The sequence below is a fragment of the Neophocaena asiaeorientalis genome, unplaced genomic scaffold, assembly GCF_003031525.2.
Source record: "Neophocaena asiaeorientalis asiaeorientalis breed wild unplaced genomic scaffold, Neophocaena_asiaeorientalis_V1.1 scaffold82, whole genome shotgun sequence".
NCBI classification, from domain to species: Eukaryota; Metazoa; Chordata; class Mammalia; order Artiodactyla; family Phocoenidae; genus Neophocaena; species Neophocaena asiaeorientalis.
Genome location: NW_020173068.1, coordinates 4,442,016 through 4,454,145, shown reverse-complemented (window position 1 = coordinate 4,454,145; position 12,130 = coordinate 4,442,016). Strand labels below are relative to the sequence as shown.

Genomic DNA, 12,130 nt, shown 5'->3' with positions numbered 1-12,130 from the left:
CCCTGCGGTTTTGCTGGAAAAATTAGGGAAAAGGCACTCTCTTTCCATAAGCATTGATGTGGATGTGAATGTAGATGTAGGTATAGATGGAGATGTAGGTATAGATGGAGATGTGGATGTGGATGTAGATGTAGGTATAGATGTGGATGTCGATGTAGATATGGATGTGGATGTCGATGTAGATATGGATGTGGATGTCGATGTAGATATGAATGTGGATGTGGATGTAGGTATAGATGTAGATGTAGATATGAATGTGGATGTGGATGTAGGTATAGATGTGGATGTTGATGTAGATATGAATGTGGATGTGGATGTAGGTATAGATGTAGATGTAGATATGAATGTGGATGTGGATGTAGGTATAGATGTGGATGTAGATGTAGATATGAATGTGGATGTGGATGTAGGTATAGATGTGGACGTCGATGTAGATATGAATGTGGATGTGGATGTAGGTGTAGATGTAGATGTAGATATGAATGTGGATGTGGATGTAGGTATAGATGTGGGTGTAGATGTAGATGTGGATGTGAATGTGGATGTAGATATAGATGTAGATGTAGGTGTAGATGGAGATGTGGATGTGGATGTAGATGTAGGTATAGATGTGGATGTAGCTATAGATGTAGATGTAGATGTGGATGCAGGTATAGATGTGTGTATAGATGTAGATAGGGGATGTAGAAAACTGGAGCTCTTGGGAGCCGTTCTGACATCATGAAGGGAGGGACTGCCTTTGAGTGAAGCCATCACAAAGGACAGCAGAGCTGAACAATGGAGACAATGTGATTCCTGAAGACACGTTTGAACACCTGGATCCAGCTATGCCTAAAACTTTCCAACCTCAGAATTTTTCTGATTCACGAGCAAGTAAATTCTCAATTTTGCCTAAGCCAGTTTGAGTTGGATTTCTGCCACTTGTACCCAAAGAGTCCTCACTGATTCTTGCATATCCCTGGGCCACACTCTGGATTGAATGAACTAGAGTTTCTGGGGATGTAGGCCTGGAATCTGCATTTCTAACAATTCTTTAGGAGATTCTTATCACACTAAAATTTGAGACCAACCAATGTAGTGGAATGAAGGCCAAACTTGGGGTCTGAATACTTGGGTTTGGATCCCAGTTCTGCCACTGATTGGCTGTGTAACCTTGAGTAAGTCACTTCCCCTCTCTGAGCCTCATCTTCTTCCCTGTATAATAGAAGGCACTTGCTTCTCAAGCTTGTGGGACAGAGATGTGAAAGGCTTTTAAAATTTTCTGAAAACACATGTTTCTTGTCTAATCTGACTCGAAACCAGGCTCTGAGGGCAGAAGTGGCCTGCCTGGCCCCAGACTAACTTAGAACAGCTGATCCCTGACAAAGACACTTGCTCAGGTCACTGCTGAACTCCTGGAACCTGAAACCGGCTCCTCGTCCCCTCAGCTTCTGCAGGTGCTGCATGGAAGGGAAATGAGAAAGTCCAGCTTGCTTGGCCTGGCTGCTTCCCATGGTCACCGTGCTGGCTATGGAGGCCTCAGAGACGCCTCCTGAACTCTCAGAGCCAAGCCCAGGTCCTGCCTGTGCATCCTGTGCATCGGGCGGGAGATGGTTTTCCAGGAGCTTTTAGGCTCAAGCAGAAGCTTGTGAGGGCTGGGGGAGAGGAGCCCTGGAGTTTGGTCCCACCTCTGCCACAGACTCACTGTGTGACCTCAGGCAAGTCCCAGCCTCTCTCTGGGCCTCAGTTTCCCCAAATATGAAGTGAGATGTTGGATGATAAGCTCTCTGAAGGGAACAGCTATAGTTCTTTCCTGAGTAGCATCTACTCCTTCTTTTGACAACAGCTCCCCAGTTTTCTTTGGGAACCACCCTTCCCCCATTCTCAACCCATGGATTGTGGTAAAGCTGACTTCAACCTCTGGCTGTAGGGGTGGGTCTGTGACCAAGTCTGGCCAATCAGTAATAGAAGTAGAGATGGGCATGTGACTCAATCCTGGCCCGTGAGAATCATCCGTTTGGCTGGAAAAGAGGCTTGCAGTTGCAAAGCAGAGCCAAGAAATGAAGAAATACAGATTCTCCAGCCCTACCTGAAGTTGACGTGCTCGTGGACTTTCCAATAGCCCCCTTCTTCTGTTTGAGCCAGTTTGAGTTAAATTTCTGCTCCCTTAAACCTCAAAGGGTCCTGCCCAGTGCAAAGGAAATTCTTACAAGGGATTGCAATTCATACTCAAGTGTTAATGGCTTACGGGAAAGACTGCCTTGATAGGAAGTTTGATGGAAGAAAGTAAAGAGAGTACTAGACCCATTAGAGTAGGTGAGGGTGTGTGAAGTATGGACCCCATGAAGATGACGGCACTGAAGCCATGCTTAGAAAGGGCTTCCATATATATTTGTGGAATGAATATATTGTGTTCAACCTTCTCTAGGCCTGACCATACTTGGCTGAAGTCAGCAGGACCAGAATTATGAACCCACCTGTCAGATGGGGAAATGGAGGCCCACGGCAGAGAGCATCCCCAGGTGATCAGTGGCAAGTAGAACAAGAACTCAGCTCTCCTGCCTCTCATACTTCACTGGGTCAGCCTCAGAAGCTGCAGTGGGGAAAGGGGAGGGGGGATGAGTTAACACAAACAGGAAGCTTAGGAAGGCAGACCGCCAGAGGCCCAGGGCTCAAGACTGTCCAGTTAGAGGAAACTTCCCTTCTCTGAATAGCTCAGCCATGGGGGTGGGGGAGAAAGTATTTCACTATGAGGGACCAAGTCCCTGAAGAGTTTTCAGGAGTGCAGAGCCCTACAGCTCCCTCTTCTCGAGTTCCCTGACTGTCTTCTGAATGAACCAGCCAAACCTTCAAGTGACTGTTATCCATAATGGACATTTAGGGGTCACCCCTGTCTCCCCATCTCTTCCCTTTTCTGACCCTCAGCTTCTTTCTGATCAAGAGCTCAAAACTTTGACTTTGCAAACAGGAAGGGACTGGAGAGACCTTTGTTTTACAGATGGGAGCAGCAGCCCCAGAGAGGGCGGGTGTCATGCCCTGGTTTACACAAAAGCAAGTGCCAGAGCAACACACTGAAGAGGAACTCGGGCCTTTGGTCATTTGCCTCACTTGGCCAGAGGGTTGGCTCTGAGATGCATGTGTTCCAACCACTTGTTCCAAACGTGTAGTAAGTTTTTAGCATGTTCAATGTTACCTCTGGGTCACCTGGTCAACTCCAGAACTCAAGGGCACTTGCGAACCTCCTTAGAATAATAATGTTATCTTTAAGGTAGGCAGGGGGCAGGGAAGTTTGGAAAACATAGGATGGGATTTGAAGCCAGAAAGAGCTGGGCTTGAATCCCCATTCTGCCTCTTACAGAAGTGAGCCTTTTAAAAATATAAGTCAAGTCATGTCGCTCCTCTGCTCAGAACCTCCTGGGGCTGCCGTCTCACTTGGAGTAAAAGCCCAACTCCCCTCTATGGCTGGCAAGGCTCCCTGACCTGGAATCCCCTCAACCTCACAGTCCTGTCTCCTCCAGCCCTCCCTTGATTTTTCCATTTCAGCCACACTAGCCTCTTGCTACTCTTCAACTCACCAACCATGTGTCCACCTCAGGACCATTGCACATGCTGCTTTCTGGAATGTTCGTCACCCAGAAAGCCTCTTTCTCTTCATGCAGATCTCTTTGCAGATCTCACTTTCTCAGAGGGGTCTTCCCTCATCACCCTGGCTAAGATAGGAACTCCGCCCCCAACTCCCATCACTTTCTGGCCCCTTCCCAGCTCTATTCTTCATGGCTTTAACCACCACCTAACGTGGCAATTCTACTGAGAGCAGAATTGACAAATGGCCCCAGCTGCTGTGCTTTGAAGACCATCACTGTTGCCATGGGCTGCTCCCAGCCAGGGACTGAGTGTGGCGGGGATACTGAGGCAGGCCCATGCCAGGGGGACCTCTGATAGGAGACTTTGGCTAAGGGCTCTTTGACAGCCTTGCCAACCTTCCTTAGAACTGCCCTGCAGTCTAAGACACTTCCACCTTCCCTTCCTTGCTTGTTCTCTTCCTTCCTCCCTCCTTCCTTCATTTGGAGTCAGACGTGCCTGCTATCTGATGGCTCTCCTAGCCTCTCCTAGCTTCCCCCACAGGCATTCCCTCTAATCAATTTCCTGCACACTTAATCTCTCTGAGAGTCTGCTTCTCAAAGGACCTGAACTAACACACCTATTGTTACCTGTGGATGTATCATCTGTCTTCCCATAGAAAGTAAGATACACGAGGGTAATGATTGTTTGGTACATGGCTATATACTAGTGTGCAAAACTAGGACACAGTAGGTGCTCAATAAATTCTTGACTAATTGAACAAAGTGCCCTTTAGCTGCCAGGGTGCCCTAGATTTCCCCATTTAAACAATAGTTACAAATGTGTGTTCAAACTGAGAAGGACTCTCCATGTTTGTTTATCTCTGCTTGGAGAGGAACAAAGTCTTTCCTCGATTGAAGCTGAGTGGAGGTGGCCCCCTTCAGAAAGGACATGGTGGCCAGTTCACCCCAGGGACAACCTTTCACTTCAACCTCCCAACGTGCTCCGAGGTCAGCTGCCCCCAAATCTGTCCTCAGTAAATGGAAACTTCAAAGCCAAAAAAACACATCCTCTGACCCTTTTACACTTATTCTTTTATAGTTGACAGAGCCTATTCTTTTCTGTTTTGGTGGGTATGTGTTTTTTTTTTTTTAAATTACCTTTCATCACCTAGTAAAACAATACACCGTCCTTGTTAAAAATGAAAACAAGGACTTCCCTGGTGGTTCAGTGGTTAAGAGTTCACACTTTCACTGCAGGAGACCCGGGTTTGATCCCTGGTCGGGGAACTGAGATCCTGCATGCCTTCGCGGGGTGGCCAAAAAATTTTTAAAAAGAAAAATCGAAAACAGTACAGCAAAATCGAAGTCACCTCTGGAGTAATGCTTGTAACGTACCCTTTACAGGCTCTCCACGGCCACCCCTCCCCCCTCCAGGTAGCCTCTGCATGTGCGTTTGCATACATGTACTATATCAGAGAAGATGCTGTCAGCGCTCTGCCCCATAGCTCAGCGCTTCACCATTTCCGAACACTCGCTGGACGTCCAACTGCTAGCACTTGCATCTCTTTGCCTAAGAGATTTCTCTGTGGCCCTTGGTGCCTGCTCTGCCCTTGAGCTTGGCAAGTGGAAGTGCTAGAGAATCACCATCCCTCAGGAGCAGCCCTCGACCAGTGGCTGACAGGAGCAGGCAGATAAATACCCCCGTTCCTTTGCTTCTCAAGCGCAGTCACCCAGTTCCTTTGCTTCTCAAGCTCCCAGTGGAAATGAGCTCCAGGTGCCCACAGCGGCACTGGCTTGATAACACACCTTGATTGGCTGCCTTCTCTCCTTGTTTTGCTTCCCCACTCTCCTACCAGGGTTTTCTGGGATCTGCTCCCAAATAAACTAAATAGTAAATGCATTTTTTCTATGGTCTTTTCTATGGTCTGCTTCTGGGGCAACTCGATCTGAGACATATATACCTATAGAAAATATGGAGTATCATTTTTTGTGCGTGTTAACATCAAAGGAACACTGTTCTGCACACATCATGAGGCAGTATTCTCATTCCCATTTTTTAGATGAGGAAATTGAGACTCGGAGAGTGAAGGAGTTTGCCTGAGGCATCACGACTTGTATGAGGCAATGTCAGCACTCAAACTCAGGTCTCCTGTGCTCTGTCTACTGTGCTTATTGCTCTGGCGGGCAACCTATTCTCTTGGTTGCACCTAAGTCTCCTGGACCAAAGGATTTCATGGTGATGGTGGGAGCTCTGGCAGGTGTCATAGGGCAGGATTAGGAATGCAAGCCCCAGTGCAGTGCCATCCAGAGGGTGCAGCATGTGTGGCCACAGCCACTGCCAAGAACAGGGCACGTTTTACATTCAAGCAAGGGTTTCTTCTGTATCATTACCCATGCCTCTGAAAGTACACTAAAACTCCCAGTCATGGGGTGGAGGAAACCAGAGAAATGGGATGGGGATCAAAATGCTGTGAGGGGGGACTTCCCTGGCGGTCCAGTGGTTAAGACTTTGCCTTCCAATGCAGGGGATGCGGGTTCGATCCCTGGTTGGGGAGCTAAGATCCCACGTGCCTCGTGGCGAAAAAACGGAAACATGAAAACAGAAGCAAAGATTCTAACAAATTCAATAAAGACTTAAACAAAAATGTGCTGTGAGGGTTTGCTTAGAAAGACAGAGGCTAAGAGAGATTGTACTACTAACTTTGTGTGTAACTTTGGGAAAGTTACTTACCCTCTCTGGGCCTGACATTTCTTTTCTATTTAAAGGGAGGCCTTGTCATGATTGGAGGGCTGGGCTTGAAAACTCAAGTGGCTATAGGGGCCCACAGGGCCATCCACATGAGGAAGGTGTTCTGGGCAAGGGTGCTGCAAACCGGACAGCTCAGGGGCAGTCTACAGGGCAGCCCCATTCAGCATCACCAATGCTACCATGAGTCAATAGCAGAGGAGTACAGGAGATTGGTCTAGAACCTTGGGGTTCTAGTCCCAGGACTGTCAGCTCCTCCAGTTTTTCAAGAGAAGACAGAAATCCAGATTTATGTGATCGCTCTTGACTTTAAATGTTAGCAACTAATTTAAAAAGAATCATTTTGTGGGGTCAATTGAAATACACCTACTTGCTGAAATACCTCCTAGGCAAGGGAGGGAGGGACTGTTCAACGTCCCTCAATTCCGTATTTTTGAGACGCCCTACTATGTGCCAGGTGCCAGGTGTTAGAGATACAGTAGTTTAGGAGACAGACATGTCTGTGCCCTCATGGGACTTAACTTCTAAAATAGTTTAAAGTCCAAGCCCTGACCAGTCCTCTGAATGCAGACAACTTTCTCCTCACCCTCTGGGGTAAGGGGCCCCACAGAGCATCCTGACTGGGGTGAGATTAAGATTCATGCTTCCCACGCCCATTAGGATGGCTCTAATAATAATTTTTTTTTTTTTTTTGCGGTACTCGGGCCTCTCACTGTTGTGGCCTCTCCCGTTGTGGAGCACAGGCTCCGGACGCGCAGGCTCAGCGGCCATGGCTCACGGGCCCAGCCGCTCCGCGGCATGTGGGATCTTCCCGGACCGGGGCACGAACCCGTGTCCCCTGCATCGGCAGGCGGACTCCCAACCACTGCTCCACCAGGGGAGCCCCCTAATAATAGTTTTTTAAAAAGGAAAATAGCAAGTGTTGGCCACAATGTGGAGAAATTGGAACTCTTGTACATTGCTGATGGGAATATAAAGTAGTGGAATACAGTCTGGTGAGTCCTCAAAAGTTAAACATGGAATTACCATATGACCCAGAAATTCAGCTCCTAAGTATATACCCAAGGCAATTGAAAACAGGTGCTCAAATATATGTACATGCATGCCCATAGCAGCACCATTCACTAGTCAAAACGTGGAAACAACCTGAATTTCCATCTACAGATGAATGGATAAACAAATTGTAACGTATACATACAATGAAATACTATTCAGCCATAAAAGGAATTAAATGTGTCAGTATTTAACTGGATGAACCTTGAAAACGTTACGTTAAGTGAAAGAAGCCAGTCACAAAAGGTGTGGCTTTGTGTGATTCCGTTTACATGACATACCCAGAATATATTAATCCAGCGATACAAAAAAGCAGGTTGGTGGCTGCCAAGGGCTGAGAGGAAGGAGGAACAGAGTAACTGCTTAACGTATGGCGTTTCCTTCTGGGATGACGAAAATGTTTTGGAACTACACAGAGGTGCTGATTGCACAACACTGTGAAGGTGCTAAATTCCACTGCATTGTTCACTTTAAAATGGTTCATTTTATAATGTTCTGTGAAGTTCATCTAAAAATAGCTTTAAAAGTTACAAACTACACAGAAGTGCTTTGCTAGGATGGTTAAACAAATTATGGTGCCTCCAAACAGTGGAATGTTATTCAGCCATTCGGAATTCGAGGATGTCTCAATGACATGGAAAAATGCTTACAATGTAATACTGAGTAAACGAGTGGGATAAAAATTGCATTTGCAGCGTTTTACTAATTACGTTAAATAAAATGTGCACAAAAAAGACGATAGGGATTTCCCTGGTGGCGTAGTGGTTGGGAATCTGCCTGCCAGTGCAGGGCACATGGGTTCGAGCCCTGGTCTGGGAGGATCCCACATGCCGTGGAGCAACTGGGCCCGTGTACCACAACTACCAAGGCTGCGCTCTAGAGCCGCAAGCCACAACTACTGAGCCCGTGTGCCACAGCTACTGAGCCTGCATGTTGCAACTACTGAAGCTCATGCCCCTAGAGCCCGTGCTCCACAATAGGAGAAGCCACCGCAATGAGAGTACGCGCGCCGCAACGAGGAGTAGCCCCCGCTCGCCGCAAATGGGGAGGGCCCGTGCACAGCAACGAGGACCCAATGTAGCCAAAAATAAATAAATAAATATTAAAAAAAAAAAAAGACGATAAAAATAAGCCAAAATGTTTGTTATCCAAAATTTTTTAAAAAAGATTCATGCTTCCAGGAATTCCCTGATGGTCCAGTGGACCGTCCCTGACTCCCCGAATTCCCTGACTCAGTGCTTTCACTGCTGTGGCCGAGGTTCAATCCCTGGTCGGAGAACTGAGATCCCACAAGCTGCGAAGTGCGGTCAAAAAAACAAACAAAAAACAAACAACAACAAAAGATTCATGCTTCCACTGCTTCAGCATCTACTAAGTGTCAGTCATAGTGAACGAGACAAATGAAGATTTTTGCCCTCCTGCAGCAGAGAACAGGCGACAGTGGCCCTGGGTGTAGAAAGAGCTGGAAGGTCAGCAGAGCCAGATTCTTTCTTCTCTCTTCTCTGCCCCAGACTCCCTGGGTGACCCTTTCACGCCTCAGTCCTCCTCATACGCAAAAGCTGCCCCTCGGGAGAGCCATCCAGCCTCTTGGTGTTTTCCCCTAGAAACACCTGTACATGCACCCAAGACCACACATCCAGGCTGGCCCCAGCAGCATTGTGTGTTGTCGTGAACCCATGGAATAACCTGTATGTTCATCACCAGGGGAATGAGAAGTAAGGTAGGATGGTCCCCTGCTGGGATCCTCCACTTAGAAGGAATAAACTAGAGCTCTGTTTCTTATCCTGGCTAGACCCTGACAACTTAATGATAAGAAGGCAAGGGAAAATGAAACTGCGGAAGAATCGCACAGTTTAGATAGCATATACGTAGATCCTTAAAAGACGAAAAACAATTTTATGTATTGTTTATGTACCCACATACATGTAATACATTTTTTAAAGGCACAGACAGGAAGCACGGTAATTCATGACAGAGGTTGCCTCTGGGGAGGAAGAGAAACAGAACTGAGAGGGATACAAGGTGGGGAGGCTTCAATTTTAACTGCTACTTTTAGTAATTTTATGTTTTAAAAAACTGAAGCAAACAGGACAAAATGTGAACATTTGTTAATTCTGGGTGGTGGGTTCCTGGGATATTTAGTATATTATTCTCTTCATTTTTCTGTATTTTAACCTCACCCCCCTCAAAAAAAAAGGATAGTGAAAATAAAGCAGTGAAGAGAACCAGTATCTATTGAGGGCTTTCTCTGTGATGGCCAAAGTGGTCCTCAAAGTGTGTCCCCGGGACAGGCAGCATCAGTATCACCTGGGAATGCAAATTCTTGGGGTCCGGTGCCAGATTTACGGAGTCATGAACTCTGGGGTCAAGACCCAGAAATCTGTGTTTTAACAAGCCTTCTAGATGATTCTGTTGTTCCGCTAAAATATGAGAACCACCGGGCTAGGCTGTAATAGCTATGACAATAGTTAACCCGTATTAAGCAATTAGACCTGTCAGTTCTCTAAGAGCGTTCCTTCAGCAACTCAATCTAATCTTCAAAACAACCCTATGACGGAGCCATATTTTAATTATCCACATTCTACAGTTGTGGAAATGGAGGCACAGAAAGGCTAAATCCGCTGCCCAAGGTCCAACAGGCAAGGTTGCTCCCAGAAACCCTTTACCCAACCACTACACTAAACTGTCACTTACATGACCTCTAACATATTCTAGCTCACTGCAGCCTTGGAAGAAAGACTTAGTAGCCCTCTTTGGCAGATGAGGAAATTGGAATTTAGGGAGGGAGAGTGACTTGTCCAAGGTCTCACAAGGAGGAAAGTCAGGGGCCACACATCCTGTTGTCTGTCCAGGAGGTTTTGGGGTTTGACCTAGACCCCCTGGGGATCAGGGCCTAGCTGGGAGGAGGAGGGAGCTCAGCGAGCTGACCCAGCTGCAGCCCTGCCTGGGCTCGCACCGTCACGCCTACGGCCAGCTGTCCCCTTCCCCACTATGGCTGCCAACCCGCCGTGACCGTGACGGTCACCCACCCCCACCAGAAACCGTAAGGGCCTTCCCCTCCCGGGCTCCGTGAAGCCTTTTTTTTTTTTTTTTTTCCTTTTGCAAAAGGGGAACCTGGACTGCCCAGAGAAGTGGCGGCTCAGGCACAAAGTCACCCTACAGCTTTCCCAGGCTCGCCGCCAGGCAATTCCGCTGTTCATCTGGGCACCCTCCCCCGCGGGTCGGCTGCCGCATCCCACCTCCTGTCCGCCGCTCCCACGAAGGTCCCTTTCCCGGGCAACCCAACCTACGCGGCTCACCACCCCGGGTTCCCTCCGCAGCCCGAAGACCCTCAGGCCGAGGGTCACGGGCCGCTGTCCCCGAACCCGTGTGCGCTGCACTCACCTGGGCGCCCGCTCCTCGTCCCGTGGGCAGCCCGGATCCTCGCAGCTCGAGCGCCCCCCCAGCTCGGCAGCCCCCGGCGTCCCGGGCGCTCGTGCCCTAGGGAAAATGGACTGACTTTCGAGAAGAGGCTGGGGCTGCGCTCCGAGGGGCTTCGGGGCCGCGCGTCTTATGGGGCCCCACTCGTGCTGGACTGTCCGCGTCCCTCCCACTTGCTTCTAGTTCCCGGCGGTGCGCCCGGGGTGGAACCAGGGACGCGGTGTCGCCCACAGGCCATCTGGGCTCCTTAGCCGCGCCCGGAGTGATGCTAACCCCGCCCTCAAGTGTCTTAAACCCGCCCCCGAAGATTCTAACCCCACCCCAGGGACTCTAATCTCTGTCCCCACCTCCTAAAATCCTAATCCCGCCGCCTAAGGATTTTTTTAAACACCGCCCATCCAAGGTTTCTAACCCTGCCCCCAAGAATCCTAACCTTGTCCCTGAGGGATAATAACCCCGCCCCCAAGAATTTTAACCGGTCCTTCAAAGGTCCTAACCCCCAAATAACCTAACACCTCCCCCAATGTATTCTAACGTTGCCTCCCATCGCCCTAATCCTGCCCTAAAGGATTCTAAACCCCACCCTTCCGAGAACCCCAACACCTCATCTCCTCCTCCTGAGATCTTAATTCTGCCCCAAAGGATTTTGAATTTCACATCTGAAGGAATTTTAACCTCGCCTACCGGAGATTTCTAATTCTGCCCCCAGGATTTTAATCCTGCCAACGGAAGGATACTAACCCTTTTCATTTTTTTTTTTTTTTTTTTCCCGGTACGCGGGCCTCTCACTGCTGTGGCCTCTCCCGTTGCGGAGCACAGGCTCCGGACGCGCAGGCTCAGCAGCCATGGCTCACGGGCCCAGCCGCTCCGCGGCATGTGGGATCTTCCCGGACCGGCTCATGAACCCGTGTCCCCTGCATCGGCAGGCGGACTCTCAACCACTGCGCCACCAGGGAAGCCCCTAACCCTTTTCTTGAAAAGATTCTAACCCAGCCCTCAGGATTTATTACCCTAATCCTAGGGATTCTAATCTCTCTCCTGAGCGATCCCAACCTGTTCCCATAGGATTTTAATCCGCCCCCAGGATTCTAATCCGGCCCATCCAAATATTCCATCCCTGCCTTCCAGGGTTTCTGATGGCACTTATCAAAGGATTCTAAACCTTTCCAGGAGGATCCTAATCCCACCCTCATCATTCTCACAGGATTCTAAATCCACTCCTCCTCCCCCAAGCATTCCCCACCCTTCCAATCGCCACCTCCTAGCCCGGGCCCCTCCCCACACCGCGTCCCAAGCCTTCCCGGCCCTTCTGTGGTCTGCGGTTTCCGCTCCGCAGGCCCCTGGCGATTCAAACGCCAAGCAAAGTTCC

General features: G+C 48.9%; 1 protein-coding gene across 6 annotated transcripts in view; it reads right to left on the bottom strand.

Moving 5' to 3' along the window:
• The window catches only part of HCK (HCK proto-oncogene, Src family tyrosine kinase), a 39,904-nt gene extending 28,918 nt beyond the window's left edge, over window positions 1–10,986 (bottom strand). For 4 of the 6 annotated variants that reach the window (XR_003003010.1, XM_024743114.1, XM_024743115.1 and 1 more), the window contains exons 1-2: window positions 10,726–10,986; window positions 2,457–2,572 (exon numbers count right to left, since the gene is read on the bottom strand). Coding sequence is in view for 3 of the 6 variants with exons in the window: in XM_024743114.1 (XP_024598882.1) it covers window positions 2,457–2,548 (92 nt within the window). In the remaining 3 variants the exon portion in view is untranslated. The remainder of the gene's footprint in view (window positions 1–2,456; window positions 2,573–10,725) is intronic. The other 2 variants (XM_024743116.1, XM_024743117.1) reach the window with 1 other exon arrangement.
• Window positions 10,987–12,130: the final 1,144 nt, after the last annotated feature.